Source organism: Carassius gibelio, chromosome B20 (genome assembly GCF_023724105.1).
Source record: "Carassius gibelio isolate Cgi1373 ecotype wild population from Czech Republic chromosome B20, carGib1.2-hapl.c, whole genome shotgun sequence".
NCBI lineage: Eukaryota > Metazoa > Chordata > Actinopteri > Cypriniformes > Cyprinidae > Carassius > Carassius gibelio.
In genome coordinates this window covers 12757521-12777713 of record NC_068415.1, presented here as the reverse complement: position 1 = coordinate 12777713, position 20193 = coordinate 12757521, and the positions used below count along the sequence as shown (strand labels likewise).

General features: G+C 36.8%; 2 protein-coding genes across 3 annotated transcripts; both read left to right on the top strand.

The window, feature by feature from the left end:
• Position 1: 1 nt before the first annotated feature.
• On the top strand, positions 2–7741 carry si:dkey-177p2.18 (phospholipase B1, membrane-associated). Of its 2 annotated transcripts, XM_052586743.1 has the most exons (11): positions 2–406; positions 608–672; positions 886–976; positions 1278–1336; positions 2911–2978; positions 3091–3134; positions 3252–3372; positions 3490–3541; positions 3637–4093; positions 4541–4632; positions 4883–4935. In XM_052586743.1, exons 1-9 carry the CDS (start codon positions 349–351, stop codon positions 3820–3822), a joined length of 744 nt encoding a protein of 247 aa, XP_052442703.1. In that variant the 5' UTR covers positions 2–348; the 3' UTR covers positions 3823–4093; positions 4541–4632; positions 4883–4935. The 2 variants fall into 2 exon arrangements, with proteins under 2 accessions (XP_052442703.1, XP_052442704.1); XM_052586744.1 differs by lacking the exons at positions 2–406; positions 608–672; positions 886–976; ... (3 more) ...; positions 3252–3372; positions 3490–3541 and adding exons at positions 5054–5155; positions 5303–5398; positions 5728–5799; positions 5932–7741 and having other exon boundaries at positions 3878–4093; positions 4883–4964.
• Positions 7742–9371: 1630 nt separating this feature from the next.
• On the top strand, positions 9372–19977 carry LOC127984443 (chromogranin-A-like). Its single transcript, XM_052587079.1, has 8 exons — positions 9372–9635; positions 10281–10330; positions 11438–11531; positions 14026–14094; positions 14335–14421; positions 16515–16811; positions 18589–18950; positions 19398–19977. Exons 1-8 carry the CDS (start codon positions 9590–9592, stop codon positions 19479–19481), a joined length of 1089 nt encoding a protein of 362 aa, XP_052443039.1. The 5' UTR covers positions 9372–9589; the 3' UTR covers positions 19482–19977.
• The last annotated feature ends 216 nt before the right edge of the window (positions 19978–20193 follow it).

The window sequence follows — 20193 nt, the reverse complement described above, 5'->3', positions numbered from 1 at the left end:
GCTGAATGTAATTTCCTTTCTTAATATAATTAGACCTACAGATGTTATTCGGTCCAAACCCACATCCAGTGTGCACAATATCTCTCCTGGTCCAGATCTGCATTGAGCTGTGGGTCTGGTTCTCCCAGGCCGCAGTGTGACACGGTTTCTATTAAAGCTCACTAAGGTTGTGAATGGTGACCAGTCCTCTGGCAGTTGCATGTGTGCCTGGATCATGCTTTATGTTGGTGGGCCTGAACTTTGTCACTCAGCTGTTTTGGGTGGGGGAGATAAAGGGGCACTGATATAATGGCCCCGTTCTCTCTGCACGCACATCCATTGTACTAACCCGCTTGGAAACGCTCCACCATGGAGTGGCTTTTCATTGCCCTGGCAACCTGCTTGCTATCCCTCTGTCCAGTCAAAGGTAAGTGCTAGAATCATCCAGAGCTGGGAAGATAAGCTGGAGCACAGAGCCCACGTTACATGTTTGAGATCGACCTGGCATGATGGAACGAGATGTTTGTATGGACCTATGTTGAAGGCCTCTCTGCAGTGGAAGCCGGGCTGTTTTATTTGGACCTTTATTAAGTATAAAGTGCATATGGATCTTAATATTTTTCCCAAGGTGATGAGTGGAGGCTGGAATATGAGGAAGGACTCAGTCACTATAGTGAGGAAGCTCTTAAAAAGGTGCGTTTATGTATTTGTAATGGAAATGTTTCGACCATCAAGGATGTTTTTGTGTAGGATTGTCACATGATGCCATAAATACAACCCTCAGATTGGTTTATCTGTAATAAATTATAATATAAACAAGTTATCCGGTTAGTATAGTTTGTCCGTGGCCTGATTGATGTTTTAGTTGTGACCTCACACAGTAACCAGCATGTTATTTTGTTACAGGAGTTTCCTGAGAAGACCAGGCCAATCAGTTTCAAACACCCACCTTTCATGTGTCCTGACATGAGCCCCTCCTCTTCTGTGCCCACCTCAGGTAGGCTGGTCTAGGGTCAGTGTTTTGCCAACATTGTATGATGAATGCAGATTCTGATCTAAACTCAATACAGTCAAACTTGATTATTCAAGCTGCCAGTACTAGTCAGGATTGGGCAAGTTTTTCTTTTTAAATGTTTTATTTTATTTTAGGCACTGAGGGCATTTTTACCTAGATGCTGATGTGTATCATTGGTGATGAATGTTAGCTCTTGTAATACCACAGGCAAACTTCATTACAGCGGAATCTTTAGATCATGTTTTGGTATCTGATCTTCTGATTCGCTGTATCTCTGTTGTAGTTGAGCTGGTGAAGGCTGCGGATATTAAAGTGATCGCTGCCCTTGGGGATTCACTGACCGTGAGTGTGATTTATTGACTATTTCCTTTTCAGTTTTAAAGACCACTGTTCATTAGTTAGCTGACAACAGAATTAATTGTGCACTACCTTTAATCACATTCACTCACGGGGCAAAATGAGGTAGACAACAGGGATAGTTTACCCAAAAATTGCAATTCTGTTGTCATTTATGAGATATTTCACAAAATATCTTCTTATGTTCAACAGAAAAAGTCATGTCATTTAAGTCAAAGTGACGTAAGAGGTCATTGTGCTATAAAAACATCCTCTAAGTTTCAGAACTCAAAACTTTATTATTCTAAAAACAGTTTGTATTGACGAGTCAAAATGACAGCTTCTACAGCGCTGCCTGTTTAGCCCTGCCTACCAATTCAACATCATTACCAGTTTAGCCCCGTCTACCAATTCTACATCATTACCAGTTTAGCCCCGTCTACCAATTCTACATCACTACCAGTTTAGCCCCGCCTACCAATGCTACATCATTACCAGTTTAGCCCCGTCTACCAATTCTACATCATTACCAGTTTAGCCCCGTCTACCAATTCTACATCACTACCAGTTTAGCCCCGCCTACCAATGCTACATCATTACCAGTTTAGCCCCGTCTACCAATTCTACATCATTACCAGTTTAGCCCCGTCTACCAATTCTACATCATTACCAGTTTAGCCCCGTCTACCAATTCTACATCATTACCAGTTTAGCCCCGCCTACCAATGCTACATCATTACCAGTTTAGCCCCGTCTACCAATTCTACATCATTACCAGTTTAGCCCCGCCTACCAATTCTACATCACTACCAGTTTAGCCCCGCCTACCAATGCTACATCATTACCAGTTTAGCCCCGCCTACCAATGCTACATCATTACCAATTTAGCCCAGCCTACCGATTCTACATCATTGCCTGGTTAGCCTCACCCACCGAATATCGCACATAGTGGGTAAATAAGGCAAACCCAGGTCTATGCAGAAAACAAGTAATAAAGATGGCTCCACAGACAACAAGATGCTGTGCAGTGACAAGCTGTGGGGAAAAAAAAACTGGCTTTGCATTTCCTTGCTTATGATCCCAACATTATTAGAGAGTGGAAGTACCAGAGTGTGTCAGTAAGAACTTGGTCCCTTTTGTTTACTTAATTTTACCGCAGATTCATTTACAAACAAGGCACAAGATCCGTCTGTGAAGGACGGAGGCTGTCAAACATACAGAATTATTAGCCAATCATAGTGGTGGGGATTTACTTCCCAGTCTACACTCCCACTCAAATGGAGCGTTCTAATGAGGGTGGACAGAAAATAGCCTATTACTCATAAATTATCTATTACTCATAAATTATCTATTACTCATAAATTATGATGTTCTTGATGCAAAAATCTTGATAACGTTAGAAGTGGACCTCAGAGAACAGTACAAAATAAAAATAAAAATAACAGCATTACATGACCCCTTTAAGCAGAAAGCAATATAAGAACACATGTATATGCAGTTATTGATAATACTGGTGTGTGGCGAATAAAGCTAAAATAATAATAATAATAATCGCTAATAACTAATTTTCTCACTTGAAGACAGCGATTGGTGCAAATGCCACTACAGTTCTTGGCATACCAATTGAATTTCGTCACGTGTCTTGGAGGTAAGATTATTACTAATATTAACATTGCTTTTGATTTCTTTATGACCGCTACTTTAGGAATAAAGTGACTTTTATTTGTCAATACATTTTTGATTATTTCTTATTTTAACAGCATTGGTGGCTATGGAACCTTTCAAGATGTCATTACACTTGCAAGTACGTAGTTTTGCCTTAATATCAGTAATATTCTGCATTTACAAACGAAATCTGTTGCAAAATGCTTAAAAAGCATACAGCATTGGTGACCCAGACTGTTCTGTGCTTATGATTTAGACATCATTCGACTCTTCAACCCCCATTTAGTGGGACCCGCCCCAACTAAGACGGTCCATGGGACCCCGGCTCCCCTCTGCGAGACTGGATTCAACCTGGCTGTAACGGGACACAACACCTTGTAAATGCCAGTACATCATTAGTCATTCATCATAAATCAGATAAAACACATAAAGATATTTTTAATTTTGCTGTGCTATTTTATCAGCTGATGATATGAAATGTGTTGTCTTCCTAGTAATCTTCCTGAACAAGTCAGACATTTGATTGATACACTAAAAACATATGAGGTAAGTGTATTATTTTCTTACAGTGCTGTTTCCTACAAATACAGATTGTGCAATCTTTGCATTGTTGTGATTTTTCTCCCCGTGTTTTGCTGTAGGATATTGACTTTGATGAGGACTGGAAACTGTTGACTATTCTAATTGGGATGAATGACATCTGTGATTACTGCAAAGACAAGGCATTGCTTACAAAGCTGTTTCTTTGGCAAACTTCAGACAGAAGATTCTTCTACAGTATTGACACATTTTGTTCGCAATGTCAAAGCAGAGAGATAAACATATAGATGCTTGTCAAGATGATCATTAAGCGCATGTTTCATTGTTCTCATGAGAAGTTGCTTTTGAAATGTGTTTGCATGTAAGAATCAGCAGTTCTAGGCTAGTCAAAGCCTTTAAAGTGACCTTTAAAGAGTCTGGATTCAGACGTATTTTCCTGTAGGAGTGTGTTTTTGGAGCCTCTAAATTTATGTTCTCTATTTATATGCACAGTCCCTGTTTTCGGTGGAGAACTTTGTCCATTACATGACTGTGTCCTTGGAAATGCTGATGAATGAGGTAATTTCTGAGAATTATTTCTGAGAATTTCTGAGAATGATTTATTTTCTCATCAATTTCAGTTTCTTTTTAAAATCATTGAACTGAATCTACTGTACCATATATTAAACTGGTCAAAAGTGAAAATTTTGTATTTAAAAATTGTATTTGTTTAATGAAATTGAAATTGTATTTCATTAATGAAAATAATAAGAAATGTTGCTTGAGCACCAAATTAGCATATAATAATAATTTCTAAAGAGTCCTGTGACACTGAAAACTGGAATGATGGCTGTTGAAAAATCGTCTTCACCATCACAGTAATAAAGAATATATTAACAAGGAACATTTTTTATTTTGCATTGCAACAATATATACCTAAATTACAGTTTGCACTGTATTTTCGATCAAATTATTTAAGCCTTGCTAGTATATTATTGAACATTTTCTTTTAATTTACCTTTGCAGGTTCCTCGAATGATAGTGAACGTGGTCCAGATACTGCCGATGGAGACCCTGAGGGAAGTACAGAAACCCACGCCAGGATGTCTGCTCCAAAGGTACAGGAAATGAAATCGAGCTTTATCAAGCTTAATCGAGCAAAGAGAGAAAGTGATGTCACCGATGATGATTGCACACGGAAATTGCATATGCAATTCATATCTAGTCACTTTTTAGAATCATTCAATCAAAACTTTTTTAAATGTTAAAGTGTAACAACATTCAGCCTGTTCTGGTCAAGATGATTGGCACGTCATCTTTATTCTTTCAGGATCATTTCTGTCCTGTCCTATGCTCTGATCTCCCCAGGTCATTCTGCTCCTGTCTGATAAGGCCCGCTCCGGGATCTGCTGACCTGAAGGAGCTGGTTGGAGTCAACCTTGAATTCCAGGTGTGTTTGCTTTCACAATGATCTGCACAGTTATATTATGAATCTGTAATTTGCTGATATGATGCTGAATTACGTTGCTTTTGTCTCAGAAAGCACTGGAGCAGCTCTTGCACACTGACCGCTTCTTCAAGAATGACTTTGCTGTAGTTTTGCAGCCATTCCTGAAACACGCAGATCCTCCAAGACTCCCTGTGAGTAGTGACCACTGACTGTCTGTTAAATACTATCATTTATGGCACTTTGCTGATAGTTTTGCATTGTTTAAATGGTAAAGTTTCCATTTAAAACATGAATGTGGTGTTCATAATTTGTGCCTTTTTATATTTTTCTCTGATTAGAATGGGAAGATTGATATGAGCTTTTTTACTCCGGACTGTTTCCACTTCACCATGAAAGGACATGAGGAGTTAGCCAAGGGACTGTGGAACAACATGGTTACAACTTTACCTCTGAACAAATTCACAAAGCTATAAAATAAAATACAATAAAATATTTAGACTACAATATTTAGAACGATCAATAAAATAGAATATTTAGAACAATAAATAAAATAGAATATTTATCATAATAAATAAAATAGAATATTTAGAATAATAAAAGGAAAATAATAACTAGAAAAGAAAACAGAATAATTAAAATAATAAAGAGATATAAAAAAAACTATAATATAGAATTTTGATTTGAATTTGATTTTGTCACTGTCATACAGGCACAGTATGTCGTTTTAAAATCTAATATTTTCTCTCATTTCTTGTCTGGCAAGTTTCAACCCGAGTGGGAGAAGTTCATGGTGGAGAGTTTTTCAAAACCTATTGAGCTCATTTGCCCCCCTGTGGTAAGAAATGATTATTAGTGTCATTTAATTATGCCATTATGTCACTATAATTACACAATGTGTTGGATTTTCTAGCTAATTCCATTATTATGTGCTTTAAATGTCTTTCATGCTCAAACGGACAAATCCCAGAGTCATCCATATATTTACACCAGACCCAGTGCTGCAAAGTCAGGCACATCACTTCCTGAGATGCCCCAGTCAGCTGGCATCAGACTAACTGTTCTCCACCTCGTCTTGGCTTTCCTTCAAATGTGGTTGGCTGTTAATCTGGCCTCCTTGTAGGACATCCATATGGAGTATCATGGTACATCATATCTGCCCACACGATGTTCTGCTTGGGCTTAATATCATTGCTTTGGACCACTGAGGATCTATTCTGAGACCCGAGCCACTGCAGGATGGTCTATGATGAAACTGATAACGAGGAAGTAAAAGATAAATAAGTTATCAAAAATGAACAGGTAATTTGAGTTGGCCAAATATGAAGACTTGGTTAGAGTCAATATCATATTTAATTCCTCTGTAGAGTTTATGCAATGGAAATGGGAATGGTGAAACCTCAGAATAGAAAAATATATGCTAATGTGATGACCTTTTCTGATATACCCAACCGAAATAGAACAAGAGCAGGTGCAAAGCCACTTTTAGCTGGGTATAATGCAGCTATAATTAATTTAGGCATGAAAGGTAACGGTGTAAGGTAATTCCAGATGGTTTGAATAAAAATGGCCAGAGGTTATACAGTAAACTCATTAAGCCTAGAAATTAATGTTGACTGAGAAAAGCTGTTTTGCTTCTGAGAGCATGGTGAAAAGTAAACTGTTTGAGAGCTTCTTAATACCCGCAATAATTTAGATAATTGCTTTGGATGCTGCAACATGAGAAGTGGTTAAGGGGTTTGCTTCCTTTTTTTTTTTTTCTTTGAAAGTAATTTTATTTATTTAAGATATGATTTTTCTATACAGCTGAAGGTTCTTCATGGTTTTTTTAAATTAATTATTCTATTACAAATCCAAGAACCCATCTTTATAGTTGTAATTAGCAGCTCCTAAAGGTTCTTGGAAACCAACAAACAAATAAACAAGAATAATTAAATGAATTATAGCAATGCAGTTATATTGGTGCTTTCTTCCCATTTATGTAATCAATATGTTCATGTTTTGTCAGTCTGTTTGATTCTGTCTGCATTAGTCCAAACTTAGCTTTGTGCTGCATATTCATTAGTAGCCTATTATTATCATTCAAAGTGGATGTGTTTTGACCCACTTTATACCTCAGATCTGTCAGTGAATTGCTAATATTAGCCTCTTTTCTGTTTTAAAATAAGTAGATAACAGGGAGGTTTTTATATTTTGCCACAGGATGTAATTTCTATCATTAATTCACTAGGTTGTCATTTTTCTATTCCTGAGATCACAAGAGTGAATTGAAAGCTTATGTTTCCTTATCAGTTAACCTTTTGATTTGTTGTTTAGAAAGACTAATATTTTTGGGGCTTTGTGTTGTACATATACTATAAAAGTTTTATTTACTTTCCTGTACTGATAGCTCATACAGCGCTATTGCCTTGTTTAATATCAATAATGAATATGGGTTTTATTTAATTATTTATTTGTTTATTTATTTATTTATTATTTCTTGCATACTGGAAGTTCTTTTGATTTGAGTGTTTTTATTTATTTATTTTTACATTTGAAAAAGTAATTGCTTAGTTCTGAGAAACTGTTTTTATTTTTCATGATCCGAAATAATTGAACTCCATTATTATCATTCTTACAGGGTTTTAGTAGATGAGTGGGACATTTTAGTTCCACATAAGTACTTTGTCCTCTGGGCATTTCTGGGAAAATAGTTGTACATGTACATTATAAAATAAATCTGATTTCCATGCATGACTGAATAAAACACTGTACAATTTATCATATATTTCCACAGGGGGAAACTTAGAATTGACACATTTTAATATAACTTAATTACTTGGAATATTTATTTGTTTTTGTTTTTTTGTTCTTGTTTTTTTTTTTTTTTTTTTTGCGGAGCTCAGGAGCAAATGTGGTAGTTTTTTTTTTTTCAATAAGGTCCATTTCAAACTGATACCAACAAGAAACCATACATTGTTTCCTCTATGAAGGAAATTAGATGCAATACATCACAAGCACATACTCATACTGACTGTTAGATTTTCATTCAATTTCAATTTTAGTGTGTCCAGAATAGAGAAATAGCATTACCTTCTCATTACAAATCAATGGTCAACATGTCTGCTGCCTCAAATATCTTGCTTTTCTGCAATGCATCTGTTTTTACCCCTTTTGGTGGAAATGATATTGAGTTAAACAGCTGCCTCTAATGTGCACATTATCAAAGCCCAGTGAGGAAGAGCCTTGCTTTCTGTGTCACCTACGAATATTATGATAAATGAAGTCTGAATGGCTTGTTGAGATGCACAATGAGTGGCTGATATATTGTTTCATGCGCTACAAGGACATTTATTCACGTATTGCAACTAACAAAGCTCAAGAATAAGTGGTGAACAAATAATTAAGCAGAAACATTTGATCAGATTTGCATGTGAATTGAAAACCTTCACAACATGTAGAAGAGCTGTAGTAAATGTTGAATAATTGCATCACGCTCTCCAACATCTATAATCTGCATCCTGCTCACGTTCACTCTCTTTCATCCCCTGCCACTCTCTTTCTAATGCATCTTTACTGTGCTCAATAAATTAGTTGGTGGAATAATCACATATGGTTCCCCTGAGGTCCATCGTTAACTGTTTATGCCAGTGTTTCATGCAGTCCCTTTCTAACTGAATTAATTTCTGTTTTGAGTAGCGGGCACTAACTGACCAAATTCTGTTTGGTATTCAGCACAAAGATTCATGCCAAACAGTATTCCATTCATTTTGCTTCATTGGGGACTAAATTACTATAATTTGGTGTTTTTTTTTCCTTTGATATTTTACTGTACTTACATTTTAGTAAAAAAATCACGATCTATTTGTGCTCAAAGCCATTTTATTTAAATAATGGGTAGGATCTTGATGGAAGACATCTGTGTGGATGATGTATGTGAGTGATATATTTTAGGCACATCCAAGATTATAACTTTTGAATTAAAGGGAAAAAATAAGTTACATACTTGTTTTGAAATGCCTAGATCGAAATGCTTTAGGAAAGGGTGATGCATGGGATGAAAATCAAGCAAACCACCAGCAGACTATAAAACTAAATGATGTGAATGTGATACATCATAAGGGAAATGAATAAATAAATTTCTTTAGACGGTCCAACACACCCTTTTACAAAATATTGGACACTGATTATTGAATAGAATTATGCTTGTAGCCTATAATGGCTTAAGTAGTATGTATATTATGTGTATTAGTATAAATCAATTTAAATAATTGAGCAAATGTATGAAATTAAAGCAGTTGTTTATATCCATTTCTGCATACAGTAATATAATAATAATAATTATTAACTTTTTTTCTTCATCATGTAGTAGATGTTGAATTAAGCAGCTGTACTTCATACTGATGTCATTTCCTCTTCATCAAGTCTTCTATATAAAGGCGGCTTCGCTGCGGTAGTGAGGAGTGACACTGAGGCATTCTGGTCTTGCGAAACAAATAAGAGCCGGCGCCTTATGCGCATAATGCATCCATAAATCAGCGAGTGTTTTCATTAACTCTGAAGAAAGGAAAGTACCAGCGTTCATTCGCTTTCCTCCGACGGTTCGTCACTTTTAAGCAGAACGGTTTCCTGCGCTTCGCATTACGAAAATGATCGCACGAGGATGCGCTGCTCTCGTGGTGCTGGTGAATTTTGGTAAGTGTGCAAGATGTACAAATAATCACGTAACGTGTTAAATTATTGTGGGAATACTTAGTGTAATCTGGATGATGAATTGATTCTGTTGTGTTGACTGTATATTTTTTACATGTGAGCTGTGCCATGTCTCTGTCAGCACCAAGGACAGCGAATAAAACACTTGTGAGGAACACGAAAGGCTTTCCACACTTAACATTTGTAAACGTAATCTCTTTACACGCTTGACAGTGATAATACTTAGTCTTTTAGTAATTAATCATCTTCGAGATTTCGCATTGTAAACCCAGGGTTAACGTTCTCATTTATATATTTATATATTTGTATAGTCGTTAACATTAATTAGACAAATACAGCAAGAACCGCTTGTGTCTACGTGAATCTCCCGACGTCGATCCTGTCTGGTTGTTTTATAATAAGACATGCAACAAAACTAACAATGCATTTTAACGGTTTCCATCTGATTACGAACGGCGAGTGAAAGTTTCTGAAACCTGCAAAGAACATGAATATTTAATGAGCTAAGCACTGAAGCAGTTTATGATTGGTTATCTGTTGCTAAACCACTCGCGAAAGTCAAGATTAAACCATGGCTTTCACAGAGTTGTTTGTTTTTTGCTTATCAAACTCTCTCTCTTTTTCCAGTCTTCTCAGTACCTGTCTCTCCAGGTCACATGGATGATAAGGATGTGAAGGTATGAGTTGATAAATCATCGTTTAACAAACAAAATAGGCTATTCGTGTTCAGCCTTACTATTGTTCAGTATCATTTTAATGTGTATTTGGAGCAGCCTTTTGGAACATAAGGATGCACAGAATGGCAGCAGCCATAGTCCATGTTGTCAGGAAGTGTGGGGAAAAGCAGCATAAGTGAGACAGTGACTCAACAACACGATTTCAGCCTAGTGACAGCTGGTGCCATGTGTGCTTACTCAGAGGAGGCTACCAACTACAGATGACTGCAAACTGTGTCTTTAAACTGAAATGAAACTTCAATTGAAGTTGGGTTGCACTCGTTTAACTTAGCTGAGATTGTCGCATGATTCTTTCCTGTCCTTGCCATTGAAAAACACCTTAAGAGAGGTTGTTTTGATAGAGGACACTTCTGAAAATGTGTGTAAATCTGAAGTTTTGAGGCGAAAGACATCGGCAATGTCAAGCTGCAAACAGATGCAGTTGTTCTTGGTAAAATGATAATGCCATTTCAGCAACACTTTGGCCAGACTGAGGAAGGCTGTTTTTCCCTGGCAGCAGAGAAATGTTTGACTTTGGGGGAATGTGGAGCCAAACAAATTGCAGAGATGGGTGAGAGGGATGAAAGCACCAAGGAGGAAATGGCATTGATTGAAAGTGAAATGTAAGACAGGAAGGATATCTAGATATGGGGTGTTTTGAGATACTGCTTCTGTGTCCTCTGTCACATTGATCTCATGAGTGCATGGAGTGCATATATACACACCACCACTGAAAAACAAGGATAAATTACATTTATTAAATGCATATTTGAAAGATTTCTAAAGGGTCATGTTACGCTGAAGACTGGAGTAATGGTTGCTTAAAATTCAGCTTTTCCATCAGCAATAAATAGCATTTTAAAATATATTAAAATAGAAATATTAGTTTAAATGGTAATCTTTCACAATATTACTCTTTTTACAGTATTTTTGATCAAATAAAAGCAGCCTTTGTGAACAAGAGATGTCTTTCAAAAACTTTAAAATAACTTACCATCCCTAAATTTACAAAATAGCTTAAAAATGTAATTTCCATTTCCTAGCCCAATCTTCTCTGTCTTTGTATAGGTGATGAAGTGTATCGTGGAAGTGATTGCAGATGCCCTGTCTAAGCCTCATCCCATCCCAATCTCCCAGGACTGCCTTGAGACCCTCAGCGCTGGTGAGTGCCTGCATTAGTGACACCTGGACTGCTATTATTTCCATATGTTTTGCTGCACTTCAGTGCACTTCCTTCCTATCATCAGCAGTGACCTTGCTGATCTGATCAATATATGCCACCATCGCTGCTGTGACTGCACGTTTCTGATAGTTGAAAGTTAATGGAGCAAAGTAATGAATGACATTAGCACAGGAGTCATAGTGTGAAGTTTTGCCGTGCACTCGCAGGGTCTTTTTTCCTTGATACTTTAATAGTTGGAAAATCAATCATTCTTTTAGCGAGGCAGGTATTGTTACTGAGATAACGCTTACAACAGTGAAATGAAACACTATGAGAGGCTTAAACAATGAGGTTAGGACAAAGCAGCAGTGAAGGACAGAGACTGACAGAAGGAGAGAGGAGGACGATAAGTTGAGAAAAGCAGAATTTGATAAAGACACTGTAAAAGCATTTCAGACAGGAACCACTTTGGCAAGTTTACTTGAGTTTATTGAACACAATTTATCTTTGGCGATATGGTTCCTTATGGGGGTTCTTGCTCCCAGAATAATTGAACATACAAGAGCTTTAACATTAACCCCCGGAACCATGAATTTAGAAATACATAATAATTAAGACTTTTAATAAAGTCTTTAAAGCAAACGGTGATAATCATATAGATGTGGCAGTGGTACGTCTATCCTGTAGCCTGGTTATGAAGATGGGTGTCTCTCCGCAAAGAGGTCCATACCAGCTAAGATTTTTGGAAGCGTTAGTGATCTGAAACAAACAAGACAACAGCCAGAAGGTGCGCAGTAATGTGCTCATGCATATAATGAGGAGGGAGGGAGGGTTGCGAGTCATTGAGCATACTTACCAAGCAGTAGTGGCACGTATATATATATATATGTCCCGTGTCTAATAGGAGAGAGGTGGTGATTGGAGCGATTTGACAGCTGACCGCATCAGCTGTTCACAGCCTTGCCTCCGTGGCCTGACTGAACTGACGCTGCGCTCGATTAATATTTTTAACAGGAAAAAGTGCTATACTTAAAAGTGTTAGTTACCTTACCAAAATATATAAAAAAAATTATAGATAATATGATAAGTAATAATAATAATAATGCTAATAATAATAATTAAATTATTATTATTATACAATTAATTAAAACATTTAATTTGAATAAAATTTTGTTTAATTTTTGACTAAATATTGTTACAATTATAATGTAAAAAAATTTAAATAAAAAAAGTACTGTATAAATCATCTTATGTAGTATGAAACACCTTATAATTCATGGCAAAATGGATATTCTCAAGATTGTCTCTTTCAACCCACCTTTTTCAGTAAGAAAAATAATGTAACAGTTCAAATAATTCAATTCAATTCAAGTTTATTTGTATAGCGCTTTTTACAATACAAATCACTGCAAAGCAACTTTACAGAAAATTAAGTTTCTACAATATTTAGTTGTAGCTTATTAGTGGTGCATACTGTATGGCAGAAATTTCGGGAAAAAATCTATTACAGACGATGAACACTATTAACAGCAATTATTATATGATGCAGTCACACTAGTAGCAAAATTTGGTAGTTCTCTATGTTGGTTCAGGGTTAGCATCATTTGAGGTATGTGTATTAAATTAATTTTATTAAAAGACATACAGTTGGTAACTGTAAAATATACAGTAGGTTAATCACAGGAAACTGCATCTATAACTATAAAACTAAAAAATAAAACCACAAAAATCATAAGTTAAAAATAAAATAAATGTTAACTGAAATTAAATAAAATGTATAAAAAATTATCTCATTTTAATTGTGTAACCTGATAATTAAAATAACTAAAACTAAAAATGAAATAAAAATGAACAAAAACTATATAGACATTTAAAAACTACTAAAAATGACAAAATACATAAAAATTACTAAAACTTGAACTAATAAAATGAAAATGGACAGTGTGAATATAAATCTGATCTAAACTGTTATAATGTCTCTGATAAAATAAGACTATATATATATATATATATATATATATATATATACATATACAGACACCAGAATGTCATTCCCTAATGCTTGTCCATTATTTCAATTCTGTATAGCAATATTCTGCCAACTACAGCAGTCAGTTTTGTACCATAACTTTAACAGATTGCAAAGAAGCTTGGCAGAGAAATAAGACAGATATTTTTGCAGAGAAAGGATGGAGCAGAGAGAAAAGCATTGTCATTGAGTGTGAGTGTGCGACTCTTCCTGCACTCCTTTGTCAGTCAGCAGAAAAAAAAATGCTTGACTGAACGTTCATTCAACGCAAATCTCACCTCTCCCCCTCTTTATTGCTTTCATGTTCTCTGTTCTCTCTCAGCGGGCCTGATGATTAATAGTGCTGCTCAGGAGAAGGCAATACATTTCAGGGCAATTAATGCAAATAATGTAAAAATATAGTGAAGTGCTGACTCTAAAAATAGTGTTTGGAGCTGTGTGTGAGGTGTACCTTGTATTTTCCAGATGACAGGCTTGTGAGCATCCTGCGCCACCGCAACTTTCTCCGAGAGATGCAAGATATCGCTGCGGAGGGTAAGAGGCAGCTCCAGTTTTGATTGGGACAGCATGGAGAAACGCTAATGGCAGCAGAATGACAGTTGGGTGCTAATGGCTTTTTTGGCAGCAGTAGGTCATTTGAAATGTAGAGAAGAGAATTGTATAACCCAGCTGATCAACTCTGAAAGAGAATCCATACATTGATCAACTCTGAAAGAGAATCCATACATTGTGTTTTATTGCCAAGAAGCTGCTATGTCTGCTTCTGCTTCTCAGGAGCCAGTGAAAGAACACAGGACCCACACCCAGGAGATGCACCTGAACATGTGACTAGCCTCTCTAGAGACACAATGAAAACTGCAGGTGAGATTTATCCACTTCTTATTTGCCACGGTACATGATGACTCTATGCTACTCTCCTACATCTTTATTTATTTCTTTACATTTCCATACAGAAATATTATATATAAGAGTGTTATTAACATATACATCCATCCATACATACATATTTCACACGTTTACATATTCTGGATAGATGAAAGTTAGAGCATATAGAACATTTCTGTAGAAAATGTTGTTTGTGTACATATGTTAATTATATATATATATATATATATATATATATATATATATTTAAATGCATGTGTGTCCTTTATATTTACTCATATAATATCAAGCTGTATTGATGAGTTTTAGGATGGATATACATGTACGTGACACATATGTCCAAAAATCTTCATACATATTTGTCAGGGCTAGATATATATGTTAATATATTGTTTCAATACCTAGTAAGTTTTAATTGTGGTTTTACTTCATATGACAGTATTTCGCAATTTAATACGTCTAATGTATATTTCATTTGTGTGTGGGTTGTTTTATTATGTTATTACACTGTATACAGAAGAAGAATCTTAAAATAAATTCCAGGGGAAAAAAACAATCAATAACAAACACTAGCATTAAGCTTTGCTTGTCACTCTTCAAAGGACAGAAGACAGTCATTCAGTGCTCTGTATAGCGCTGCACTTAGCAGAAATCTGACAGAATCAGGACAGAGGGCATCTGTCTCTTCTAGTGTGCATCGTTTCTTGTTGGTGCAAATACACACTATCGGTGGCATAGACGTAGGTTTGGTCCCAGCTTTGGTGGGGACACCCCGGGAAACCCCCCCCCCCCCAAGAATATCACAATACAGAAGTGAATCTATTTCATCTCATTATATTGTATCCTGACCCCGATATACCATCCTGAATACTGCCCTAAAGACTAGTATAACTGTATAATCTCAATATAATATAATAAAAATGTTTTTACTGGCCTTTGTATGTGGCACAGAGACAGCCCTGGTAACTTACCGTCGGCAGTCGTCAACATGCGCGCGCGCACACACACACAAACCACCCTCTCGCTGCTAGTGCAAACACAAAAGTAGTCCCGGCCCGCGCGTGTAGCCTGTCAGATACCCCGGTGCCAATCAAATTACAGCGTTTCTTGTACTGTCATCGTCCTGGCCGTTAAAATCGATCCAAATAGCAGTGCAAAGATACAAATAGCAGTTCAAAGGAGCTTGCTAAATATTGGTGGGGACAAATTTGTCATCTCAAAATATTGATAGGGACTAGTACCTAGCGTCCCCCCCTAAACCTACGCCCATGATCGGTGGTACAATATCGAGTTTGTAAAATTTCTTATGCCACCACCCTGGATTTTTGTCTTGAATATGTCATATCACAAGTCTGTGGGCACAAGTGTGTGGGTGTAAAATATCATTCTGTACGTACAGTTTGAGAGTCAAGTAAAACACTGATTGTGTTTTAAACTACCCCTTCATCTGAGAGTGGGTTGTCAGTGTACTTTGCTGTGCATTTCATTTGACCTCATTCAAAAGTGTTAACCTTGAAAATGGTGTCATCGGTTTCTAATATCTGCTTGCATTGCAATTACACATATTAAGCCGTGTCAGTCTACTTATGGTCAGTCTGCTTAACTTTTTCCCGAGGTTAACGTGGTTTGAGCACACCATCTATATGTTCTTTTGCAAGTACTGCACTGCTGAAGTCAGACAGATTGATCCAAAGAAAAACCATGTAAACAGTCTGTTCCACAGCCTTGCACTTTCTTTAGAAGCCACTGTAGCAGAATTCATCACAGACGAATCAAATCGAAAGGCTTAGAACCTGAAGGACCTGAAAGAAACAGAAACAGATCTCAATAAAGTCTGTCTATCACACAGTATATAAATCAAGGCTCTGATCTAAAGAAACCCAGTTTGCATAAAAGAATATCGCACAAACCGTTTATTTATTTTCATATATGAATATATTAATTTTATATGAATGAACATGAAAACATCTGAAATAAAGAGTAACACTATTTAATTATAATTTATTTATTTATTTAAATAATAAAAAAATGGGCACCTAACCTCAGTGTAATCCTTTACCGTCCTTCAGATGATCAGTCAATGTTGGATGCCTTGGATAAACCAGAAGAAGATGCAGAGAAGAGAGGAGCAGGAGAAGACAGTGAGGAGTCAGAGAGGAAGTCTCAAAAACCCAACCAGATTGCTGAGGAAGAGGAGCGTGAAGATCATGAGAGTCCTAGCAATCACATTTCCAACTCCATGAACCCAGAGCAGAAGAGAGAGTCACAGGGGGAGGCCACAAAAAGGGAAGAGGAGAAACAAGAGGAGAAGAAACACTCCAGCTTGGAAAAAGAGAAAGAAAGTGATCCGGCTCACCATAAAGATGGTAATGATGAATGCAATGTGTGGGATGCCATATGCACTACCTTCTGAGTTTATCTTTGAGTTGAAAGCTATAGTCAGTATGATATGTTATAAAAAGCAATATTTTGACTGTAGATGATGTGTAAGGATGCATTACCGGCCCGATGGGTTCAGTGCCCAAGGGACCTCTCAGATTCAGGGACCTCCTGCTGAGAAGCTTGACGCTCAATACCTGGAAACAAGCCACTGCAGATGCCCAATTGATAGATGAATAGTGCTTGAATGTGTGCCAGAAACTACTTCACATATGAAATGTGATGATGTTAAATACACAAACAAATGAAATATGTCTCTTGTTCTAGTCTCCTCCACAGCACCAGCAGATGTTCTACACTACTAGATTTCTTCATTTATTACGATTCTGAAACTCTCGATTCAGTTAGATTTAAATTCAGTTCTGATTTCATTCCAGTTTGTTTCAGTTCTGATTCATTTGGGTGTATTTCAGCTATAATGTTCACTTTGCTTAAATCTAAAAAATCTCCCTATGCTATTGCTGTACATAACACAAGGCAGTTTATATATATTAATATATATATATTAAAATAACTGATTTACAAGAGTCATTCATTTCAGGAATCAGGTTACACAGATTGTGCTGTATATTTTTGATTCACTACAAAGAACCAGCTCAAAAGAGTCATTTATTTGTGAATTGGACTGTACTGGTTGCACTGCATGGTTTTGATTTATTAAAAAGAACTGGCTCATAAGGGTCATTTGTTTGTGAATCACATAACATTGGTAATCAGTGTAGGTTTTAGATCCACTTAAAATAACAGACTCATAACATTCGTGAAATGGACACTGGTGCCATTCATTTGATACGAGATACATAACTCAGGTAAAATCTGATTTCTTGATACATTAGGTAAATATTAATTTTAAAAAATTGCTATGAATTCATCTCAAAACTGAGGTATTATTTAGCATATTTACAATTGTTATTTGGCCATTACATCATACATTTGTAACATGAATGTCCTTAAATTATCATAATGCATCCATGATCAGATGTGTGCAGCTTTAAGCCAAGCAGATGAACAAATAGCCTTAGTGCTTCTACTAACAAATTGTCACCCCTTTTACATTCGATCAATAGCAACACACTCTTTGAAAGTGTGACTGTGAGTAACAGGGATGTCCAGGGAGAGTTCATATGACAGGCACTTGTTTATTTCATTGAAGAGGTTAGGGATAACAGCAGGAGATTGTGTCTAAGACACAACAAGGTTAAAATGGGCCAGGAGGGAGGGATGGGGAATGAAGATTGATAGCGGAATTTAGCTCAGTCCTCCATGAACAGGTCGGTGAGACACTGCCTCCATCTATGAAATGAAATCCACGCTGTGCTGTGGCCTGTTGATTCGATTCAATAATCGATGTTGGAGGCAATCCAGATCAGCAAGCTGCCTATAGCTTGTTAAAAGTGGCCCTCAGATCTCAGAGGAACTTGGTGAAAAATGCCAGACATTTCAGGTGACTTTGCTTTAGTATATCTGTTAATAGAAACAATTATTTGGGAATCTGTGTTCATGAGTACAAATAGAAGGACAGGACTTATGTTTCAGGATAAGAGGCATCAAGCTGTGATCTGGCAAGAGAGAGCATTTCATTTAGTGCTGAGTTTGCTGATGCTGTACTAAAGTAAATGTGTGTGTGTGTGTGTGTGTGTAGAATAGAGAGAAGAGACTGAGATAATATAATAAATTATAACTTTGTTCCCTTTTTATCTGAAGGGGAAACGGATGATCATGAAGTGAATCAAGATGTAAAACAATCCGTCATGGAGGACAGCGAGGAGCGCAAGGGAGCTGAAACAGAGGGAACACATTCAAAAGAAGAGCTGGAAGAAGAGGAGGAGAAGAAAAGAGAGGTGGGAGTGAAGCGCTGGAGTCGTGTGAGCAAACTGTCCCACAAGAGAGTAGAGGCTAACCCAAAGCTGGATGAGCACCGGGAAGCACCACACCACTCGAAGGAGAGAGAAGATGAAGAGGGGGAGCTGTGGAGGAGCCCTGAGGAGCAGGAGCTGCAGCTCATGGCACAAACTCAACCCCAGGACAAACCAGATGAAGAGGGCAGCGGCAGCAGGAAGACAGGGGTAGGACTCCAAAACACAAACAGGATTTTTCTTTCTTTGCATGGCTCTCAGTGAATCCGTGGTTCATAGTGACCATGTTGGTCAAGCTTAAAAAATGACAAAAACAACAAAATCCATGTGACTAATTCCAAATCAACTGGAGTCATACTATGAATATATAAACTACCTAATCAGTATATTAGAATGATTTCTGAAAGATCATGTGACACTTAAGACTAGAGCAATGACAGAACAGAACATTACAGAAATAAATTACATTTAAAATATATTAAAACAGGACAGAACAATTAGAATAGAATAGTTATCCAATATTATTCATTTAAAAAAGGTATAAATCTTTGTGTGCATAAGAGACTAAATTAAAAAAAATACTGCCACCAATCATTTGAATGGTAGTGTACATGTAAATGTTCATGAAGCATTTCAAATTCTCTCCTCTGTGATCAGGATGCTGAGATCGAAAGTCTGGCTGCCATCGAGTCTGAACTGGAGAGTGTGGCTCAGAAGCTCCATGATCTGAGACGAGGCTGAGCTGCTCCAGCTCTTCTTCTCTTTCCAATTTGCCCTTCATCTCTCTGTCAGTAGAAAGGCATGTTAACTGGAGATGAGGCTCTCACCCTCTTGCTCAGTCCACAGCAGCGCAAGCTCTTATCTCAGCGCCGCAGATCCTCTGCTGTTTCCCTCCGTGTGTAAAATCAAACCTTGGAAACTTCTCTGGTGTCAGACATTCAGAGGTCCCTTCACGTTTTTCTCCTAGCTCCTTCGCTTTGCTTTATCGTGCTTGCTTCCTGAAGAAATTTGGGCATTGAGTACATGTTTAATGTCAAATATTTGCTACCCAGAATTAATCACACTGGGTTGAAATTTTAATATCAAGGATATATATCTGATATATTGTACCTGATATTATGGAGTCTTACGATCCATAGGCAATAATGTTTTTATTAGATATGGTGACGACTGTAATTAAATGCTTTTTGGGTTTGATGAAAACAAATAAAGATCAAAAAGAAGTGTGTCAAAATGATTCCACAAAGTTTGAGTCTGAACTAAACCTCAATGAGACCCAAAACTGACAAACAATCAGTCGAAGAATTCTCTGTGTTAAAGTTTGATTTTATTGTCCTTCATTCTTCTATTATTTTAGAGGCTTATTTTTGTGTCACAAAAGAAAAAAATTACCATATTTACAAACTATACATCATGTACAAGTATAATGTGTTGGAGATAAAACAGACTAACA

Excerpts from the sequence above, each read along its gene's own strand:
- si:dkey-177p2.18 (XM_052586743.1), top strand. The coding sequence starts at position 349 with ATGGAGTGGCTTTTCATTGCCCTGGCAACCTGCTTGCTATCCCTCTGT. Across the intron at positions 3,135-3,251 it reads AGATGTCATTACACTTGCAA|ACATCATTCGACTCTTCAAC; the intron begins GTACGTAGTTTT and ends CTTATGATTTAG. Across the intron at positions 3,542-3,636 it reads ATACACTAAAAACATATGAG|GATATTGACTTTGATGAGGA; the intron begins GTAAGTGTATTA and ends GTTTTGCTGTAG.
- LOC127984443 (XM_052587079.1), top strand. The coding sequence starts at position 9,590 with ATGATCGCACGAGGATGCGCTGCTCTCGTGGTGCTGGTGAATTTTG. Across the intron at positions 14,422-16,514 it reads AGACACAATGAAAACTGCAG|ATGATCAGTCAATGTTGGAT; the intron begins GTGAGATTTATC and ends ACCGTCCTTCAG. Across the intron at positions 18,951-19,397 it reads GCGGCAGCAGGAAGACAGGG|GATGCTGAGATCGAAAGTCT; the intron begins GTAGGACTCCAA and ends CTCTGTGATCAG.